General features: G+C 37.2%; 1 protein-coding gene across 4 annotated transcripts; it reads right to left on the bottom strand.

Annotated features, from left to right (window-relative positions):
• Positions 1–889: 889 nt before the first annotated feature.
• LOC103695883 (putative LRR receptor-like serine/threonine-protein kinase At1g53430) lies at positions 890–10,211 on the bottom strand. 4 transcript variants are annotated; one of them, XM_088708023.2, is made up of 24 exons: positions 10,009–10,208; positions 9,210–9,378; positions 8,912–8,983; positions 8,759–8,827; positions 8,553–8,624; positions 8,402–8,473; positions 7,926–7,997; positions 7,637–7,708; positions 7,467–7,538; positions 7,301–7,372; positions 7,132–7,203; positions 6,867–6,938; positions 6,667–6,732; positions 6,489–6,548; positions 6,354–6,392; positions 6,185–6,234; positions 5,675–6,045; positions 5,172–5,364; positions 4,961–5,092; positions 4,099–4,217; positions 3,732–3,942; positions 3,370–3,607; positions 2,300–2,447; positions 890–1,680 (listed from the first exon to the last, which is right to left on the bottom strand). In XM_088708023.2, the coding sequence occupies exons 1-24, from the start codon at positions 10,151–10,153 to the stop codon at positions 1,294–1,296; spliced, it is 3,045 nt and encodes a 1,014-aa protein (XP_088564149.2). In that variant the 5' UTR covers positions 10,154–10,208; the 3' UTR covers positions 890–1,293. The 4 variants fall into 4 exon arrangements, 3 of the variants coding, with proteins under 3 accessions (XP_088564149.2, XP_088564151.2, XP_088564155.2); XR_015971672.2 differs by having other exon boundaries at positions 955–1,680; positions 3,732–3,977; positions 10,009–10,211; XM_088708029.2 differs by having other exon boundaries at positions 1,488–1,690; positions 10,009–10,209.
• Positions 10,212–23,173: the final 12,962 nt, after the last annotated feature.

The raw sequence follows: 23,173 nt of genomic DNA, 5'->3' as shown, positions 1-23,173 counted from the left end.
CAGCCAAATGGTAGTCGGCCGTGAAGAGATATCATATGCAGTCTAAACAGGGTCCTTTGTCCTTTAGCGTGAGACACAGGAATTACACACTTCTACGGAGATTCACGGAGATTTAAAGTTCAGAAATTAACTACATATAAAACGAAAACCAGCCGCTGAAGCCTTGTCGACCATTCTAGGTTGCATCTAGGTGCAAATTGTGTTCATATTGAAGGTGATTCAGCCAAGATGATCGAGTAAATTTAGGGCGAGCCTAGCCTGGTCAACTAGCATCCGTTGCCTCAAAATATTTGTAAGCTTGCAGAAGGGCTGGCCTTCTTCGGGCCACTCATGTTTTTCGGAAGACGAACAATACTTCTGACTAGGTAGCCTTCTATGCTGTGCACCATTTAGGTCCTTTCTTCTGAGAGAGTATTAAGCCCGCTCTTTCCCCCCTCTGTCATCTTCTTCTTCTCCCTGATCTCTCTAGATGTACTCATACACGTCTAATGCGAGTCGCCATTGTACCAAAAAAAAAAAAAAAAAAGCCTTCTCAATCCAAAATAAGTTCTTTTTCTCGAAAATTTTAACAATTTGAACTAAATATGCTCCCACATGGATCCTTGTATATTCTCTTCATTTAAGCTTGGTGCCATGAAGCTTTGGGAGATAGATGTGGGAACTTTGCACCAAGATTAGTTCTCTTTGTAATCCACCTCCACCTTTTCTTTTGATATAGTGTATTTTTTCTCCTCCTCGGGCAAGTGGACATGAGTCTAATGCCGAACCATGTTAAATTCTTGTATCGCTTGTATTTCAGCTCTATTTTATTTTGTATCTCGAATTATACCATTACAATTGATTGCACACATAATAGAAGCTTCCTAATCCAGTTTAAGTACAGGGGGAATACTGAAACCTTTCCATTTGTTCTTCTTGCGAGTATGAGCTGTTTCCTGTCAAATTACAGAGCAATTGCTGACAACACAAGGCATACTCCTTATTTTCTCCTTAAAACAATACAATTCTTGGTAAAACTAACCCTACAAACACATTCTTCGTGGCATATGAGCTTTGTCTACACAATATAGACAATGTCTTTAGGTTGCTTCTGATAGAATAACCACTTCATTCTTTATAACAACAAAAAGAGAAAGTACTGCTATCCCCCTAGCTAGATGACCTACTCCCAGAACTAACGACCAAGACGAGCAAAAGAGTCAAATTGTCTTCATATCTATGCATACATATTGAGGTGGCTGCTTCCAATATGTATGAGAACATTCATATTATGTGACGGAGAGCCGCTCCACTTCAATCTACTGTGTAATCTGAATGTTGCTTGCTTATTGAGGAATGAAGAGAACACTCTTCTATACTATGGACAGACGCTGAGGTATCGGCCGATTGCTCATCCATCGAAATGCTCTGCAATTGGATCTCATGGAAGATTTTCTCAAAGGACTTGGATCTCAATTCCTCACTCTTGGTGTTCATGTGCTTCATAGATGGGATGGACACCGGTGTTTTCCCATCTAGCATGCTCGCAACAGTAGACATTGCTGGCCTGAGAGTCGGAGATGGGTTGGCACATAAAAGAGCCAAGTTCAACATCTGTAGTGCCTCTTCTTTTGAGTAGTTCGAACCAAGACTTGGATCAACAAGTTCGAGCAGACTTCCCTGCTCTTGTAAAACACAGGCCTGCAGTGCATTTACAGGAAAAGGAGATACATATATAAATATAAGTGCTACATGCTTATCTGAAAAAATAGAAAGCAAAATACCAAAATAATTCCTTTATCTTCCATTCTCAAATCCACTCATAGTCTCAGATGGGCTTGCAAACTTGAGATCTTCCATGGGGGGAGTAGTTAGGATCACAAAATTTCTTCCTGATTTTATGTTTAAAGGTGTTGGATTTGAGTGCTTGTAATCCTGGGAAGAGGTTTGCCTCTTCCCTTCTACTACCAGAAACCCAAAAGAAATCTTGTCCCATTTTTTTTTTTTTTTGCCTTCGATGGTCCCAGGCGGATGCTTTGGAAGGACTTCATTATTAGGTGGTTTTTATCATGTTCCTTGAATCTCATAAATGGACATCTAATTCTTCCTCAAAAAATAAAAAAGCCATCTAATTAGGAGGCTCGGATGGTTGATGTTATTATTATTATTAATTTTTTGAACTGGCCAAAAAGCGATTAGCATCCAGTTTTAGATATCACTTAGTATTTTGGCAGTATTGCATTGACCTTTTGGTCAGTTACTACATTACAATTTTGTTACCAATCCCTGACCAAACATAGAATCAGTAATTCTTACTTACCCGATCCAGAAGATAAACAAAGTCCTCCCCGGCTCTAGTTGTGTTGCAAATTCCACTAACAATCTCCAATGCGACAATTCCAAAGCTATAAACATCTGCTTTGTCTGTCAAATAACCTCTCATGGCGTATTCTGGAGCCATATATCCTCTGCATGATTAAAGATCATGGTCACACAATTTATGAAATACTAAATGCATACAAAGACTGCCAACAGCTGGTAGCTCAGCAAGTTGACGCAGAGGTCTCAAGTTCAAAACCGAAGTGCTAGCAAACTAAGACGAGCCGATATCATGAACTAAGATTTTCATACTTTCTTTCACCTAATAAATATCATTCGCTACAAGGAGACAAAGAAGATGCAAAGAGGGACAAAAACAAAAAATGAAACTTATTCGGAGCTATTGGCGTAGACATGCATGCATGTTAAGAAAATCTGAACTTTTTCTTACCAGTAAACAAGAAGGTCAACTCTGAAGATGGTTAACATACATGGCTTAACACAGAATTCACACATGCATGCAAATGCACGCAATCAAAATTGTATATTTTATTTATGAATTATTTCATAAACAGGTTTCTTTTACAGGTTAATACTCCGTACTCTTTGGCATCTTTATGAAGTTTATTACCTACCTATTTGAACCGACTTTTGGGAAAACCACCAAGTATGTGGATTGGAAAAGGGAAATGAGAGGATACAAGGGACTAGCCAAAAGGGAATCCAATCCCAGGGAGAACAAAAGGCACTAAAACAAGTGAAGTAACAGAGAGCCGCAGAACCGGGGAAGTGAGGTCCTCTACCCCAGCAAACTTGTCCTAGACCTCATGAATGAAAAAAAAAAGCGGGAAGGGGCCGGTGGGGGGGGGGGGGGGGGGGGGGGTGTAAGCAGGGGTATGGTGTTGGTGGTGGAATGAGAACCACCAAGATTTATAGATATTTTGGCGAACACTTTCAAATTGATATTCTTGAATCTTGACAGGCCAACTTCAGTTTGACTACATGAGCAATAATTTATTAAAATGCATATAAAGAAACGTTAACTTCCTTTGAAGCAAATTGCTAACTTACACAGTTCCTGCTATTCGGGTGCTGATGTGTGTATTCTCTTCTTCATCTAGTTTTGCCAAACCAAAGTCAGAAATTTTTGCATTGAGATCTTTGTCTAGTAGAATGTTTGTGGGTTTTATGTCTCGATGAACAATCTTCAACCTCGACTCCTCATGTAGATATGCCAAACCTCTTGCTACTCCTAAGAAAATCTTACACCTTGTTCGCCAATCCAATGTCAGTCGGTATTCTTCCGGACCTGTTGAAGTACATGCCCTTATTATCTTTTCCCGATGAAAACAATTAGTCAAAACAAACAACATAACATGACAAATGCCATTGAGTGCAGAATGCTAAGAAAGTTTGACAAAAGCAGCACTAACCAAATAGAGCATGGGCTAGACTATTATTTTCCATATATTCATATATCAACAGTAATTGATTTCCTTCAATGCTACACCCATGAAGCTTCACAAGATTTGGGTGCTGCAAGGCTGATATCATGCCTATCTCATTAACAAACTCACGGTTCCCTTGTTTAGACTTCGAAGAAAGTTGTTTGACTGCTATCAGAGAACCATCTGGCATCACACCCTGCAACATGATAGTTTCCTTTTAGGTTCAAATCTCTGCAAAGAGCAACATCTAGAATTTTTATCTTCCAAAAATTACTGAAAGTCATAAAAGAAAAAAAAGGAATTTATCCAGGAGGGAAATGAAGCTATCAATGAAGGGGATGCTTATATATACCTTGTAAACTGGTCCAAAGCCACCTTCACCAATCCTATTTGCACGATCGAAGTTATTAGTCGCAGCTTTGATTTGCTTTAAACTGAAGTAACTGGTCTGCAACTCTAGGCCCCGAAATTCTGCATGCACGGGTAATGATTTAGAAACTACTAAGTTTGATACATTAGTTAATAATGCTTGGGTTTCGGAACGCTTTCATATTGGAAAACAGTGATCGAGATGAAATTAACTTTTCCCATGATTTATTTTGTTTTTAGTTTTCTGAATATGCACAGCATCTTCATAAGAAAAAAAATGCAAGGAGAGATAAAATCTAACAATTATTTTAAAATAAAGCTCTAGATGAACACAATCATCAAGTCAAGTCTACATATTTCTGGTATGACAATCATATTATAAGGCTTCCACCAGTAATAACCGTCATGAACATCATACAAACAACTCAGATTATGACTGAGATTATATGATACTTCATTGTATGTCAGTGTCGAAAAAGAAAAAGATCTAACATGGTACTTCAGAAGTAGTTTGATAAAAATATTTGGGGAGAACTGACCCCAACTATGCGTGCATAGGAATAAACCTAAAATAGCTAATTTTATAAGGATTAATTTCAAATGGCAACAACGACCTGGTGCTAATTTTCACTTTCTAAATGGCTGAAAGTCAAAAAAATTTGGTTCAGTCTCTGGATTGCAAATCACAACACAGTATTCTTAGCAAGCCATAAGAGGTGGTGCTGACAGAGTCTTCTAGTTGCAATCTTGAAGCCACAAGGTCCTCGTTGAAAATAAGTGGTTTTTGATAATTCCAAAGAAAACTTAAATAACCCATCATGTAAACTGAGGCTTTACTATCTCACCATTGTTCCCGGCATTTTTTCTTCTAAACCAAAGCCATAACAAGATTATGATCAGCACAATGACAATGCAAGAAGCAGCAACTATGCCCAATATGGCTCCAACAGATAATTCTCCTGTATGAGGCTTGAAGTCTACAAGGAAGATATGATCAGACCTTCATTATACAAGTAATTCAAAAGGGAAGGAGAGAAGGCTGCTTTTAGGCCTTACTTGGTGTAACTGAAATTGCACATATAAGAGGTCCATATACACCTAGTTTAGGAATAACGGTTGTCCCTTTGCCAGCCCATTGAAAATGAATTTCCAGAGTGCCATCTACAACAGTAGTAAAGGACTTTATAATTGCCCTTCCAGTCCCATTTGCTTTTTTTGCAATATTGAAGTCCTGCAAAACTTTTTTGCCCTGCATAAATTAGCAGCTTTGTCACTCAAGAACTGTTATTTCTATGGTGTGCGTATTAGTAGCCGATAGAGAAATAAACAAGAAACTAAAGCAAAAAAGTCGAAGAAAAATAAATAGAATAAATTAGGCTCATGTGTTAATATTGGCATTACAGAATATAAATATATTTTTCTCATACGTGAGACATACATTTTGCTCAAAAGGAGTATGTACACTATATGACAAATACTGTAACATATACAATATTTGCTAGGTTATGTGAAGTAAAAGAAACATGAGACCTGAAGATTGTAAAGATAAAAACAGCGACCTGTATCGATACGTCAAATAAACGCCTTCCAACACTGAAGTATGTTTGGTCATCGGTGAACATAATTTCAGCAAAGTGAAGATTGACAGTATAATTTCCCTTCTGTAAGCAAAGACCATAGTATTTGAGGGACAGAGGATTCATACGAGCGGTTGTGTACAGTTCTGGCTTAATCATGTTCAGCACTGATGCATTTGTCGCAATGTAGCTTTCATCCTCATTTTCCACAAAGTCTCCTGTACTGCTATAAGCCCAGTTTCCATTATCAGATGGAACATACGCTGATATACCTTGTGTTGATTTATCAGCTTCATATTCATTGCCATCAATGATCGCACTATCACCACCACAATTTATGAACAAGTTGTAGTCTACAATGACCGAGAAACATGATGACAGTCAAACATAAATATGGTCTTGTTCGGATATGTTGGCATATCCTAGTGAGGTCAAACAAATGCTTCAAAGTTCTTGTAAAGAAGAGAGACTTTTCCAGGTCAAAGTACTCACTTGAAGCTTTCCTAGAACAAGGGAGATTCCTCCTTAAACATGCATTTATTCTATAGAAGGAAAAAAAAGTAGGAAAATTTACTCAGGTATAGTTTTAATGCTAAAATTGAAACAATAAGAATCAATATCAGTTCAGAAAAGATGAGATGATAAGATATAAGAATTTTACGAGTCATCATATGTTGATGAATAACTGGAAACCAGATTCCTACAAGGAAAAAATAATATTTTTTAGAGAAGGAATAAAACAACTCCTACTGAAACTACTCGATCAAAAAGAAGTAAAGAACGTGAGAATCTTTACACGGTCCCTGTGCAATCGGATGGTGCTGGTGTTCCTGTAAAAGAGTTATAGGAAAGATCCCTGCAATTTTAAATATTATAAAATGGAGATGAATTCTATAAACTAAAAAAATTGCCAATTGCCGTAAGCAAATGAAATGCAACATAGAAAGTTCTAAAATAACGTATATATAACATACATATGCTTTTGGCTAGTCAAGATCCAATCAGGTATTGCACCACTTAGCTTGTTATTAGTAAGGTATCTACATGAGAAAAGAGGTGGATATGGGAGAAAATCAGAAACATAAAATATAAGGGTTAGGAAGCTGAATAAAACTTAATAATTATAGTAATTCTTATTAGTATCAATACAACCAAGTTTATCTGAGCTGCTTACATATATTTTATTTCCTGTAGGTCCTCAAAGTTGCTTGGAATTGGACCTGTCAGGTAGTTAAAGCTAAGATCTCTGTAAGAAGGAAATGTTCGTTTCCATGTTAATAACAAGCATTGTCAGTTGTCTTAGTAGTAGACGGTGAAACACAAAGACAGAGAGAGACACACAGACAGAGACATAGAGAGAGACAGAGAGAGAACTGAATTCTAATGCAAACGACCGATGAATCTAGAAATATTTAAGGGAAGCCTCTGGACAAACTCACAACACATGAAGGTTCGTCAGCTTCCCAATAAAATCAGGAATTCCCCCAGATAATGACAAGTTCCTCAACACCCTGCAATAATGTGCATGTTCTGAGTTAAGGAAAAGAAATAGACTGCAGCTATATATATTACTTCTCTCCAGAGTGGTTCCATTTTAGTCAGACGTACAATTCTTTCATACTTCTCATATTCTGCAATGGAGGGAACTTTCCGTCCCCTCCTTTCCAATCAGACACTCTCCTGCATTCCCAACCATTCACAAAACTTAACTAACTAGAAACAATCAAACCAATCAAAGATTCAAAACAGAGAAAAACAGCGATATAGGTCATACAACTCAGTCATAGACTCCAATGTTGCGAAGGTGGGAGGGAATGGTCCCTCCATCAACGTTCCTTGCATGTTTCTACAAACAAATAGGTCAGGTTTCAATTGATTAATCTGAAGGCCGAGATGGCAGAAACACTAAAAAGATAAACATGGGTGAGTAGTAGGAGCACTCACAATAGTTGGAGTTTCTTCCAGTTCACTATGAAGCTGGGAATTTTGCCGTAGATTGGGTTTCCATCAATTCTACTGCATAAAGAGAGTTGGAAAATGTTAGCATCTACCTCAATTCATTAATTCAAAATGGAAGTCTCTCTCCCTTTCTCTTTAACTTTTGCTCCTGTGCTACCTAAGTAACACTTCAAATAAACAGTCTCCTGAGGGCGGTAACCTATAGAAGTTATTCAAATGAACAGCATTTATAGCCATTATGGTAACCATCCAAAGGAAGACATTTGTGACGTACAAGTCCATCAGGTTCATAAGATTGCCAAGCAAGTCCGGCAATTCTCCGGTCAAGTTATTTGATGAAAGTGTGCTGCAAGAGACGACGGAAAGATTTTAGGAAAAAAAAAAAAAAAGAGGGATGACAGAAAGAGAGGATACAAAAAAAAAAGGAATGTCACAAAACAACAGCAGAAAGGACATTAGAACTTTTAAAGTAGCCTCTTGGTTCTCTTGATGGGTTAAATTTGTGAGAGGACAGTCAGTTGGGCGTTGCCCCTGTTAATGATTACCGACTGGTTATTTTCCTTCTCTTTGCAGGGTTGCCCACAAATACCAGAAGGGGAGTAACTTGCATCAGCTCACCATTCCTTTGAAATGGTGATGATCAAACAACAAGTAGCTTTTTATATAAAACTCTACTTCAAAAAGCTCTACTGCCAAACGGGGCCATAATCACCGATTCTTAAGAACAAGAAATGAGAAATGGGATCTTACAGAGTTTTTAAGTTGATCAGGTTACCAAGGGCCTCCGGAATCGGGCCTCGCAGCTGGTTATCTTCCAACTCGCTGTCATGCCAAAATTTGGAAAACAATTTAGAGAGAGAAGGGCAAGAGAGGAAATGAAGACAGAGGGAAGAAGTACTACAGCTTCTCAAGAGTGATGATTTCTCCAAGTTCACTTGGGATCCTCCCAGAGATTCGGTTTCCCAGAAGAGACCTGTTATTTATGAAATAGTGAATACAATTATAGAGAGAAGAAAAATATTTATAATTCTTTTTCTCATTGTCTTTATTTCTAGAAAGGATTTTTTTTTTATTTTGAAGAAGAAGAAAGGGATAGAAAAAAGTTACACTTTGGTGAGGGGAAGCGAAGCCCAAGCAGGGGGAATGGAACCATTAAGATAGTTTCGTGTAAGATCTCTGTAACATAAGCAAATTAACTTCATGATTTTGATATCCCATCACCACCACTGGTCCTGCTGTACTTCTACCATGCATACTTACAGCTCTCTCAAGAAGGTAAGATTAGCAAACTCCTCCGGCAGAACTCCGGTCAAGTTTTGACCCTTGAGTACCCTGAGATCTCATAGTAGACAGGCAGTGTGATTAAAATAGGAAAAAAAAAGTAGCAACAATCCTGTAGCAAAGATCTTAAAACTCTTTCTGCTTTCAAAACATCCCGTCCTACAAAACTATAATGTTTCTTTGCAGAAAAAATCAAAAGATTTTTTGAGTTAATTTTCCAGGAAGGATTAGATGGAGAGCAGTGAAAATGAAAGAAATTCCAAGCAAATGAGCGTACATGCTAACCACGTGACATGATTTGGGGGTGGTGTTGCAGTCGCAGGTGACGTTGTTGACCAACGTTTTGGTGATTGCAGGGTCCAGCCACCCTGCCGTCTTGCTGCAGGGATCCACTGAGAAGTTCCACTCCTTCCTCAACTTGTAGCCAATCAACCTTAGTGCGGTAACTGCAGTTCATCATCATCATTTCATATACCATCTCCCTTTTCTATGTCTAGAAATTAAAATTGGCAAAGGCAAAGCCAAATTCAACTACTAGCCAACACCAGCTGAGAGATGAGCCACTGGCTGACTTGGAAAACATAATTTATTGTACACCAATCTCTACATTGCATTATAAGATTGGATGCCCCATCGAGCCCTCCGGGTACACTTTTAACTCTCCAAATTCTAGTGAAGATTAGATTTAACGAGATAGCTAGCTTTTTTTTCATTTTTATTTAATTTTTCCTGGGTTCAGAAAAGAAAAGGTTGCAGATTTTCGTTTCCATCGTCGTTTGCTTCCCTAGATCAACTGGAAGACGTGGTAGCTGGATTCGACGGGAGCAAGTCCCTTAGATGAATCAATAGAAGGAGAGCAGAAGAACAGGAAGGACGTTATTGTTTTTTTTTTTTTTTCCAGTTTTTGAAAGCAAAATGGAGGAAGCCAACTGCTTCCCCCAACTTTGAAAATGGAGCAATAAAAGGAAATTATTAGTTGATATTAGGATCCGTTACTGTACCATGAATCACTGGTGAAGAACGGAGAGATGAGTAATAAAAGGAGAAGAAAGCGTAGACGTAGAAAATGGAGTTACCTTCTTCCTCAGCCAGCTTCTGGGCTCCACAACCGAGGTCATCAAAGCAGCTGAAAACTAGCAGCATGGAGAAGATGAGAAGAGAAGGAAGACGATGCAGAGGAGCGGAGAACCGCTTCTGTGCTTCTACTACTATTACTCTCATCTCCTCTGTCTTCTTCCTCTAGGCCTCCGTCTCTATGTACACGGAATACGTGACTGATAAGATTAAGTAGCCCACCGGAAAGGCTACGAAGGGGACGGCCAAATCGCGGGGCCCACCAGCTTGGACGCCGACATGATAATCAAACTTTTGTCTCCTTTGTCTGAGAACTATTCATTTGCGAAGAATTACAACTTGCAAAGTGGGACATGGAACATTCGCCACATAATGTTCGATAAGAGATTCATCATGGCTAAAATATTGTAACAGTTTTGAACGCTATTTGTTATATGGTGGTTTGAAATCAAGCTGTCTTAATTATTTGAATGCAATAGAATGTATGTGTGTGAAAACACGAGGACATATTTCCGCAAAAAAAAAAAAAAAAAAACATGAGGACATATAGAATGGCTATTAACACTGCTGGTTCTTCAAAAAATACAAAGGATTGGAATCCTCTCCACTTAGTACGGTGACTTGAAGATCTTCGGCCTTTAAAGTTTGGGCTTCCAAACTTTCCCTTCGGTGTTCCATGACCACGTGGGGCAAACTATATCCTCCACCGCTTGCACCAATATTGGGGCTATAAATAGGGATTGGCACGATGCATAGCCATATGATACAAGCAGTAGATATGGTATAATTTTTCTGTAAAGGTTGTATCAACACCAAAGAAGATTCATCTTCCTTTTTCTTTCTTCTTGGAATTTTTTAAAACAAAAACAACATTAAATGGGTTCTTAGTTTCCAATGTTCATATTGGCCTGCAAAATGCTCAAGTTTTTCAACATACAAATGCACACATACACACATGCCCAGAGAAAGAGACTCGCTCTTCCATATTTTAACTTATTTTGGAGATATTTATTTTCATGTTGGAAGCTACAATAAATATTAAAATTTAAAATTCAAAATAACAGAAAATTCTAACTATTCATTCATGATCCTCTATTAAATGTGATGACAATGGTCTATGAATTATTGGACTCTCCAATTATTTCAATGTTTCACATAAAACTGGTGTACTGTACTGTTAGTTTTTCCACCCATAAAACTAAAATGAATTTACATGTAGATTACATGGAAAAGTTAAATGGAAGAGGAGTTTACAAAATAAATAAATCTTTATAGATGTAAAAATACATGCTCTGTATTTAAATTAATCAAAAAATTATAGAGAAAAATGCAAAAATAAAAATTGTATTCCGGAAAGTATTCAAATTATAAATTAGAAATTGGCTTCATCATGGTAATGTCATATAAAGAAATTAATGTAGGAGGGGCATGGTCTTAATTGGCGGTTGAAATCAAGAGTTATTCGCAACTATCGTTATTGGTTTAGGTTTCCTGATAATGACTTGACAATTTGCTGACTTTGCTCTTCCATATGTTACTTCTTATCAAAATATGATGTCCTCTTAGTTCTACTCCTGTTTTTTGCTCTCTTGATGGAGCTTGCTGCACAATCATCTAAAGGATCAACCATGATGCACATTGTGATTTCATGGATTTGTTTACCATCGGCTATCAAGTAACTTTTTTTTTTTTTACTTTTCTACATGAGTGAAAAAATAAATTTTACCGAAAACAAATGAATCATTTGAATGGGATGCCTGATGAAAAAAACGATTCGTGTGAATGGCGCTCAACGGGGTTATTCTTGGTATTTTAATTTTAAAGATACAGTTTTAGGAACCACAAGTTATAAATAAAATATCCTATAGACCGGAAATACATCTTCCCGTTGATAGGGACCGCAAAATAAATATTAAATAACCATATTTCATTTTCGTTCATCCATTTATGATACGGATTGCATGATTGGCTTGGCATTGCGGCCTTCTAGTTTTGCTTCTGGTAAATTATTCTGATTAAAGTGTGAATCTGTGGACAGGAAATAGTGGCTAACCATGATACCTATTCAACCCCAAAAATATGTTGCCATGGTTTCCATTTCGCTACCAGCATAGCGCAAACTCTATGGGATGGTTCCCAGAGTCTCCACCCCATTACAATAATAGAAGGCATATTAAAACCTAGAAAGATATTTAATTGCGTTATGGAAACATGCGCATGCGGAGTATGCTTGTTTAGCGTAGCTAATGTAATAATTACATGTACTAGTGGAATAAAAAATTATGAACCCATGTAGCTAATGTACTAGTGGACAGCTCGGGTCAAAGTCAGAATAAAAGACAAGGCTCTAATATGTAGGCCTAGACTTTATGCTTTCCGGAAAACAATTCAAGATTTTTGTGTTCTAGTTCTACATTATAAACCCCAAAGATAACTTGGGCGATGTTTGGGGAGCTGTTGACAGTAGAACTATTGCCCAGAGATACAACCCAAAAGGAGGAGAGTGAATTAGGTATTTAAAAAATTTAATCAAATGAACTTTACAATTCAAACTTAAGATGCAGTGGTATGGTTTCTTGCTTAAGTTCTTTGAATACAATGCTTGTTCCCTAATCCCCTGTAGTCAGCGAGCGCACTAGGTACTACCAGTAGCCTCCCTTGGTGCGGCGCCTTAGATAACTACAGTGAGATTAGTTGAGACTAATCCTGGGTATTACCAGTAGCTTTTCCGTTGGGATTATCTCTAAGTTATCAAGCAAAGACCCAAATCACTGAGCAAGATGGGATGTGATTGCATATAAGAAAGGCTAAAGCAATTGCAATAAGATAAAGCAGAGAAGCAACAATTGCAGCAAGGAAAAGTAAGGCAATCACAAACACAAATGATTTTATAGTAGTTCGGTGCCAACCTTTCACCTACGTCCACTACCCAAGACCTCTTGAAAATTTCACTATAATCACCTCGATTACAGTCTGGTTGTTTTACAAGCTCCCAACCAACTTGTTATTTTCACGAGATCACAACAAATTCGAATCGGGTTTCACAGGCTCACCAACTAGAATCAAACTGGTTGTTTTACAAGTTTACAACCAACTTGTTGTTTTCCGGGATCACAACGAACCTAGTTGGTTTTTCCCGGCTCACCAACCACAACCTTACACCAACCTAGTTGGTCTATTAAAGTTTGGACAAGACCTTCTCCCAAGTTTCAGAACTCTATGAAACTTGAACAAATAAGATGGAAAGAATTTAAATACACTATTGCTCAGACAATAAAAGTGTAAATGCAAACAGTGATAGAAGCAATAGAGAAGTCATTGGTGTAGAAGGATATCTTGAATGCTTCACCAACTTCTAGGGATGAGGATTGATGTAGAATGATTGAGCTTGATGCTTCCAATAGTTTGCTTACTTCAATACTCTGGATTTTGGGCTGTCAAATTGATGTCTTGAAGTTTGGTCGTTGAGCCCCTCTTTAATCCACTTAGTTCTCTTGTATTTATAGTCTCTAAGTAGGAGGGAATACATTACTAGCTAACCGTTAGATACAAAAATATAGCCATTACTAACATTTTCCCTCCGTACTGTTCTTCTGAAAATATAGCCGTTAGAGCTGTCAGTCGATTTGGAGTCGACTCGTATAAACTTGGAGTCAGCTCGGCTAGACCTGGAGTCGAATCGAACTTCTAAGGTGTCGACTCAAGGTCGGGTCCTTCAAAATTGATCTTCTGTCATTCATCAGTGGAGTCGGCTCGGGATTTTCTGGAGTCGACTCGGCTAACTATTCATCTGAGCTTGCTTTTTGTTCTTTCCTTTGAGTGAGTTGGCTCGAAGATTTCTGAAGTCGACTCGGCCACTGTTCATCCAAAATCGGGTTTTTGTCTCTCTCGAGTGTGTCTCAGAGAGTCGACTCGAGCTTCCCATGAGTCAACTCAGCCACTGTTTCTGACTTTTGTCCTTTAGCTCATTTCGAAAGGGGTCATTTCTTGATCCTTTGGAGTCGACTCTTCAAACCCAAGGGTCAACTCATCTGCATCGGGGGTTGACTCTTTAAACACAAAGGTCGACTCATTAAGGAATACAGAAGTTGACTTTCTGTCCAATGCTGAGACTGAGCTAGGGTCGACTCTTGAAACACAAGGGTCGACTCATTAAGATCGGGGGTCGACTCTTTAAACACAAGGGTCGTCTCATGAAGAAATATCTCAGGTGGTAAAAGCTCTCTGTAAAATTTGAACTACAATGGGGTCGACTCAGGTCTTGCGGGGGTCGACTCATTCACTGTGCTAGTAGACAATTGCCGTACTAGAGTCGACTCGAATCCTTCTTGAGTTGACTCGAGGACTGTTCCTTAGCCATTAACTGATCCAGAGTGTTTTCATTTTAATCCTTAATAATCTATCTTGAATTATTTCGACATTTTTCTGAAACACTAAACATAAAATCATTAGTACAATAAAACGTCCTCAATGGCTTTGTAAAAATCTCACAAGGATCAGCAAATTATACTTCAAAATTTTGTGATCATCAAAATCAATCTTTGGATCAATAAGAACTTTTGGAAATAGAGCCATTGGAAGTAGAGCTTTCTGAAGTAGAGTTTTTATAAAAAAACTGTTTATTGTTTAGTAATTACATTTCTAAAGTGTTGTGGCACTTTAACATGTATTTGGTAAACAAACTGAAAAAGTACTTTTGTATAACAAAATTACCATAGAGGACATTGCATAGTATTATACGACAGAGCATAATAAAATATAACATATATTAATATATAAATATATAATATAGTATAATATTACTATAATGTAATATAATATTATTATAATATAGTAATATAACATTGTATACTATAGCATAATAATTTAATATAATATTAAATTATTTAATATAACATATCAATGTATTATGATATAATATAATATAATATTATATTTATAGTATAATACAATAATAAAGGCACAAAATATTATAATTATTAGCGTACATTAATTTTTATAATATAATATAATATTAAATTATTTAATATAACATATTAATGTATTATGATATAATGTAACATAATATTATATTTATAGTATAATACAATAATAGGAAACAAGAATACATTTTCTTGCATAGAAGGAAGTCTGATCCATGGCTAGAGTTTTTTGTTAGGGCTCCAGCAGATTTTTAGGTTTATAAAGGAACAAAGTATATAATTGTTATATTTTATTATGGATATTTTGGTGAAAAAAATAGCTTTCTGACAAAGCTCAAAACAACTTTTTTGGAAAGCTCCAAAATGGAGCTTCTTCCAGAAAGTTGTTTTTAGCTTTTTGGAAAAGCTAAAATAACTTCTCAAAATTTTTACCAAACATCCTTTTGTTGGGAACCCTAATGATCGCATGCATATATTTTTAAAAATTTTACAGCGGAAGCAAGAATTAAACTATTTAATTCCTATGCATGCTAGAGATCATATCTCCACAACAAAAATAGATCCAGGACTTTAAACATTTATCCTAAACAAGTATGCATGATTCAATGTCTAACATGTAATCATGCAGAATTTCAGCAACCTAGTTGATTTCTAATCCTAACTTTAAATGAGATCAGATCTCATACCTTTTTGCTTTGAGGACTTTGATGATGCCTTGATCATGTTCTGTAGCCGCACATACATCCGACCTCTACGGATAGTCCACATGAAGCTCTAGGATGATCTTCCTCCACGGGAGTGCTAGCTCGTGCAGAGGTGCTGCAATGGCTGAACCTTTCTCCTTCGAAGCACTCAACCTTTGATTTTTCTTCAAAGGGATGAAGGATGGAGATGAAGGAGAGGAAGGAGAAGAGAGGAGGCGGCTGCTTCTCAGAATTTTTCAGAACTTTTGAAGCCCTAGGCGCGGAGTTCATTATATAGGCCAAGGAGTCCAACTCCATGCCTAGTTTGATCTTCCACGCCACCCCCTCTTTGTGCCAATGAATTTGACTGATTAAAATCCCTAAAAATTTTGAGAAATACGGCAGCAAAGAGGAGATTAATCCCTCCAAATTGTGCGCCATGAATCCCTACATTTTAGGGATTCATGCCCCACCAATTTGAGTGTCGCACCACCCTACTTCATGCGCCACGAATTTCCTACAAATTAGGAATTTGATTCTAATCTTTTTAAGAAGATTTGAGGAGTCATATTTATCTTAAAAATAGCCCCATGCCTCCTCTTTTCTCATGCCAAAAACTGGCCAAAAATAAAGAGGAGAGGCATTTCTAATTTTAGGAATAAGGATGAGGTGTCTTTCTTCTCCAAGAAAGAAAGCTAGGGTCCTAAAATTTAGGGATTCTTCTCCTTATCAATTTCTGAATTTTTGAACTTAGAATCCTTATCAAATAAGATTCAATTTGTGCTACATCAGGGTTTGACCTAATTGAATTGGGTTCGACCCGAGTAGATTGGTTAGCTTTCTTCTTGGTCTGACTCTACTTAGATGTCTTAGCATGTTGCACTTTATTATTCTTATTTTTTTTCTTCTTTCCTTTCTTAAAGAGACGACGCCCTCCCGATGATCCTCCCACTACATGCACCAACTCCTTTTGGAGTTGATAGTCCTTCTCAAAGGTCTGCAGTAATCCCAGCAATCCGTAGTAATTAACTGCAAGCTTTGTCATTCTATAATGAGTAAGGAACGGACGGTAAGATCCTGGGAGTGAATTCAGAATCGCATCCTTTCCCAGTTGATCGTGCAGGAGAAATTCGAGAGTATTTAGGCGCTCAATTAACTCGATCATATATAGTACGTGATCAGTAACGGAACTCCATTCTTCATTCGGGTGCTGAAAATGGCACAACTAGTCTTATGCCTTTCAATGTCGTCAGGAACACCAAAAGACTCATTCAACATTTGAAGCATGTCTTCTGGTTGAGCGTTCTCGAATCTGCGACTGAACTCGTCACTCATAGGTGATGAGCGTACAGTTATTGATCAATCTATGCATGTTGAGGAATCTATACATTCTGATGACACAACTCGGTATGATAACTTGGTGAAAGATTGTGATCAAGAGCTGTATCCGGGTTGTAAGAATTTTATGAAGATTTCTTTTCTTCTGCATCTATTACATTTGAAATATTTGAATGGGTGGTCCACCAAGTCTTTTACTATGCTTATTCAATTATTAAGGGATGCATTTTCGGAAGGTGTTACTTTGCCATCATTTATATATGAAGCCAAAAAACTGGTAAAAGAGTTGGACCTCGGATACGAGAAGATACACAGTTGTCCGAATGACTGCATTTTATATCACGGTAAAAATATCAACCAAGAGTCGTGCCGAATATGTGGAACTTCACGATGGAAAAACATAAAGAAGATCAGAATGATTCGTTGACTAAAGTGGATGCTACACCAACTAACAAAAAATCAGCTAAAATTTTGAGGTATTTTCCTCTTATACCTAGTTTGAAAAGGATGTTTGCATCACCGAAGACGGCTTCCTCGATGAGATGGCATGACGAAGGTCGTACAAAGGATGAAATGTTAAGACATCTAGCGGATAGTCTCGCATGGAAAGCATTTGATGATAGGCATCCTGAATTTGCTTCTGATGTTCGCAGTGTTAGACTAGGTTTAGCTACTGATGGGTTTAATCCATTTCAAATGATGAGTTCTACATACAGCACTTGGCCGGTTGTTTTGATTCCATATAATTTGCCACCTTGGATGTGTATGAAGCAGTCTTTACTAATTCTGTCAATGGTTATTCTAGGTGACAAGGGCCCAGATAATGATATTGATGTTATTCTACAACCTTTAATAGAGGAATTGAAACAATTATGGGAGGGTATTGATGCATCTGATGCTTTCGCTGGCCAAAGATTCAAATTGCGTGCTGCTCTTATTTGGACCATCAATGATTTTTCTGCATATGCTAATTTATCTGGTTGGAGCACTAAGGGGCGTATTGCATGTTCTTCTTGTGGAGATTTAACCCATTTGTATTGGTTAAAACATGGAGGAAAGTTCTGTTATATGGGCCATCGTCAATGGTTAGAAGCAAACCATCCATTTCGATTTTAGAAAGACTTGTTTGATGGTACCATAGAGTTGCGATTTGCCCCTATTCCACCAACTGGAACTGAAGTCTTTAGACATATGCATGGCACCAATTATATACCAGGTAAGGTCTCCAAATGTTCAAAGAAGAGGGGAAGGGAGCATGTTGGCAGCACAATGAATGATGGATTAATAGCAGAGGTTGCTGAGGATATTGACAACTTTTTTGAGAATGAAGACAACGTATATGGTTAGAAAAATGATGATGACTCAATGAAAGCATCTACACAGAAACAACTATGGAAAAAAGGAGCACTTTCTTTGATTTACCTTATTGGGAGTATAATCTTCTTCAATATAATCTTGATGTGATGCATATAGAGAAGAACGTTTGTGATAACCTGATTAGAACATTGTTAAATCTTGATGGAAAGACCAAAGATAACTTGAAAGCGCGTCTTGATTTGAAAGATATGGGCATAAGATAAGAGCTTCATCCGAAAGAGCTTGCCAATGATAAATTTTATACACCTCCTACATGTTATACAATATCTACTCAAGAAAAAGATCTTTTTCTAACGGTTCTGAAAAATATGAAGGTTCCTGATGGATACTCATCGAATATTTTCCGATGCGTAAATCTCAAAGAGCGAAAACTTTCAAATCTTAAAAGTTACGATTATCACATTTTGATGCAAGATATCTTTTCATTGGCTTTAAAATCGTCAATGCCAAAACAAGTTTTCGTAATTGTTTCTCAGTTGTCATCATTCTTTAAGGCATTATGTTCCAAAGTTCTTGATCCTAAGGAGCTTGATCAATTGGAGTCTAATGTTGCACTTACACTATGCCATATGGAAAAGATATTTCCTCTTGGGTTTTTTACTATAATGGTTCATCTACTCATTCACTTAGTGGCGGAAGCTAAACTTGGTGAACCGATTCACTACCGATGGATGTATCCTATTTAGAGGTGATTGTCCTAAACTCTAATGTCCATATTTAATAATTATTTTGATTTTAAATTTATTTTAAAAATTTATTGTTGAAGGTTTCTTGTGCGCTTAAAAGATTATGTATGCAATCGAGCCTATCCCGAGGGCTCGATTGCTGAAGAATATATTGCTGAGGAGTGTTTGACATTTTGTTCGAGATATCTTGAAGGTGTTGAAACAGTTTTCAATCGACCTCAAATGAATTGTGATATCATAGAGAATGCAGATGTTTACAAGTTCTCATCTGATTGAAGAGTTTTGGAAAAAGTTGAAAGTGTTATTCTTGATCAAAAATTGTTGGCACAGATACATCGCTATGTCTTACTTCATAGTGATATAATATCCGAATCTCGCAGATTAGTATAGTTAATTAAAATCTATATTTACTGTCATATCAGGAGAATGTAATATTGGTACTTAATTAAATATTTTTTGATCGTGCAGAGAATTTTTAATAGCTCAGCAAAGTCTCAGCCATAACATTCGTCCTACATCAAGGATTGAGCAATAATGGTTGGTTGAGTTATTTCTAGAATGGCTTTTCAAACAGGTTAGATGTCTAATATATTAAGTTTTTTTAATTTCTATAGAGAGAAATTAATCATGACTTCTATAATTCTTTTTAGGTACCAATGATGATAGAGACAAATTATTCTAAGGAGTTAATAGTCATTGCTCGAGGTCCAAATAATATTGTCAACAGATATGATGGGTTCATTATAAATGGTTTTAAATTTCATACTAAAGAACGTGAGAAATTTAGAAAAACCCAAAATAGTGAGATTATGGTTGAGACGGATGGAAAAAATTATTATGGTGCTCTAACAAATATTTATGAGCTGGATTATTATGGAAAGTTTAAGGTAGTATTATTTCGATATGATTGGGTGGATATAAACTCACCTAGAGGTTTGAGGCAAGACATAAATAGATTCACACTTATAAATTTTTCAAGGTTGATACATACTGGTGTGTTATTGAAAGATGATCCATTTATTTTTTCATCTCAAGCTCGACAAGTATTTTTTGTGCAAGACTCAAAAGATAAAAATTGGTCTCTTATTATTAAGACGAAACCTAGGAACTTGTATGATATAGAAAAAGGGTTGGAAGAGGAGAACGATGATACTTATACTCAATGTATGCCTTATAATGTGGGCCAACTGATGAAGTAAATGCGCCAACGTGTTTGGTTAGGATGGATGTTGAATGAGAATGTAGTTTCATAATGGTAAGTAAAATTTATGATGTAAAGGTTGAATGAGTTATTATGTTCTCTTGTATTAGCACACCATTTAGTATAATTTATCATTTAACCAAATATTGATTCTTTTTTATGCCTCGAAGGAGACGATTTAGAGATGTGGAGTTCCAGCATTCTTAGGTGGGATCTACTTCTGATCAGTCCCTGCAGTCCCAGCAGCCATGTGAGCACTAACAGCACAAGTCAGGATCTCAGCACGAGCCTCCTGCTGATTGCTCAGAGGATGAGCTCCGGATCCAGGGTAATTCGATTTAAAGTTTATATTTTATGTTCATATTTGTCTTCAACTTTTTAAGTGCATATTTTATTTAATTTTAATAATGGACAAGGGATGTGAGGACGAGACGGGGACCCACTCAAGCAAAGGATGTGTGGAGGCTTCGTGAGGGTGAGAAGATCATCATCCGATACAACGAATTGGGGCAGCCCATCAATAGAGCTGGAAGTCTTCTATCAAGCTTTTTAGGATCGGTTGCACCCAAGGATCAGCTGTGTCCACTTAACTATACGAAGTGGAATGAAATGCTTCCTTCGTATAAGGTTGAGCTTCTAAAACTTATACAGATAATGAATTGAATTTGTTCTTTTTAATTTGACACCTCCTGTATGTTAATTTGCTTACTACCATAATTTTACTTTTGAGGTTTAATATTATTATAACATTCTATATCTTGCTGTAGGGTAAGTTTGTACTCCCTCCAGAGAGCCATGATTAGGTGCTAAAATCTCTCAACCGCAAATGGAAAGAATATAAAGCAAAATTGAAGATGGACTTCAAGCACTAGGGTATGACAGAGGAGGAGGTTGCTCGTGTTTCTCCTCTTGATGTATACCCTCAGCAGTTTAGGGAGCTTGTTCACTATTGATTTTTGAAAGAGGACAGGTCACGTATATTGTTTCAATATCTTATATTAACTTTATTACTAATATGGATTGCAAATATATACATTGAATTATATTATACTGTGTACTTTTATTTTAGCAGACATATTCTAATATTGGTAGAGCTGCACGAGCATCTCAAGCAATTTCTCACACTTCAGGCTCAAAGAGTTATGCGAGATGTAAAAATGAATTCGTAAGTTCTTTTGAAACTATTTGAAACTCTACTAACATAGTTTGCCAATATACATTCCGTATGTGTAGATAGAAGAGCATGGAAGGGAGCCTGGTGAGGTAGAGTTTTATAAGATGACTCACACCCATCGAGATGGCAGCTTCGTCCGGAATGAGTCGAGAGATATAGTTGTATGTATTCATTTTTTATTTGTTCAAATTTTTTTTATTAATTTTACTTCTTTTAAAATATTAATGTGACTGTTTTTTTTGAGAGAGAGATATAGGAAAGAGCTACAACTCTTATTTCAGAGCGTGTTGGGGAGTTATCATCATCCGACGCGGCCAGTCGCGTCGAGGCTCAGGTCTATGCCAAATTGATGGGCCCATAACGTTATGGTCGAGTGAGGGGTTATGGTGTTGGAGTTACTCCCACTCAGTTGTCTGCAGTGAGCCGATATACCCAAGATGCCAGACAAGGTAGTAGCACTGCAGAGGTTTGTAGTCTGAAGACAGAGATAGCACAGATAAAGCAGTCATATGAGACAAGGATAGAGGAGATGAGGCAGAGTCATAGGACCGATATGGAGGAGTTGAAGCAGAGCCAAGAGTTGAAGATACAATCTTTACAGGATCAGCTTGACCATATTTCATCTTTTTTGTAGAGATTTGCTTTTCCAGTAAATAACTAAATCTATATGAATATTTTAGTAATTATAATGTATTCTTGTATGAGCGTGATGACTTTCGTATTCTTAGTTTCTAAAGTATTTTTTTTTCTTGTAGATTGCTGATACTTCATCTACTCGTAGAGATGATGATGTCGTCGACCCTTGATACATCGTAGATTGTTTACTTAGAAATTTGAGATGTATAGTTTTAGTGTGTTTTTGAAGTACAATATAATCAAATATGATAATATGAACATTTTGAATGAAAAGTTCTTATTTGTGGCGTGCATTTTGTTATCTATGTGATTTAGTGTATTTATTTTGTTGGAATCTAAGGTATACAGTATTAAAAATTGCTTTTACAAAAAAAAAAAAAATCCCTATTGCTGATGCTTAGTAAGTGGCACGGAATCTGGCACGCCTTTACCGATGATTTATAGCATCGGGCAAGAACAAAGATAAGCCGACGCATCTAAGCATCGGCCTAGTCCAACACAAACCCACGGTTTTAAGCGTCGGTCTATATTGGTCGACGCTTTTAAGCATCAGGTAACTCCCAGAAGAACGACGCTTAAAATCATCGGCATACGTCCTATTTTGGCCTGCGCTTTTTGGAAGCGTCGGCGTAAACTATGCCCATCCCCACCTGCCCGACATCTTACCCACGCTTTGGGGGCGTTGGAAGGAAATGTACCAATACTTAAAATCGTCGGTAAAGACTAAAAAAAACGCCGGCATATATCCTTTCTTTTGTAGTGGTCATGAGTCCAACATTAGGTGTCAAGTCATTTTGAGTCCTTGTATGTGAGGATTGGATCCTCTAGTTAGGGTTTGGTTTGATTTCTTATATTGGATCCTTGATTGATTCCTTAATTGAGTTGTAATTTGCTGAATTTAGTCCATGTATGAGAAAATTGAGTCCTTGTATGTGAGGATTGAGTCCTCTAGTTTGGGGTGTTGAGTCATATGGAGATTGAGTCCAACTTAGGAAGAGTTTTTGATCTTAGTTGGCTTGTTGACTTGGTCCACAAGGGGCTGAGATTAGGATGGAAAGAAGGGGTGTGCGTGGACTCCATCCAAGGCATGCGTGAAGTCTTCATGACGTGCGCAAGTCTCCTCAAAAGTCTCCATGTTTTCCTCCTTTTA

Source organism: Phoenix dactylifera, chromosome 1 (assembly GCF_051530095.1).
Source record: "Phoenix dactylifera cultivar Ajwa chromosome 1, Ajwa_hap1_PhDact_Kaust_v1.1, whole genome shotgun sequence".
Lineage (NCBI taxonomy): Eukaryota > Viridiplantae > Streptophyta > Magnoliopsida > Arecales > Arecaceae > Phoenix > Phoenix dactylifera.
The sequence above is the reverse complement of the archived record's forward strand: the minus strand, read 5'-3'. Positions and strand labels throughout refer to the sequence as shown.

Bases quoted from the DNA above. Each gene is read 5' to 3' on its own strand.
- LOC103695883 (XM_088708023.2), bottom strand. From the start codon at position 10,153: ATGAGAGTAATAGTAGTAGAAGCACAGAAGCGGTTCTCCGCTCCTCTG. The intron at 3,608-3,731 runs GTTAGTGCTGCT...GTACTTCAACAG, and splicing joins TCTAGCCCATGCTCTATTTG to GTCCGGAAGAATACCGACTG. The intron at 1,681-2,299 runs GTAAGTAAGAAT...AATGCACTGCAG, and splicing joins TTGTTTATCTTCTGGATCGG to GCCTGTGTTTTACAAGAGCA.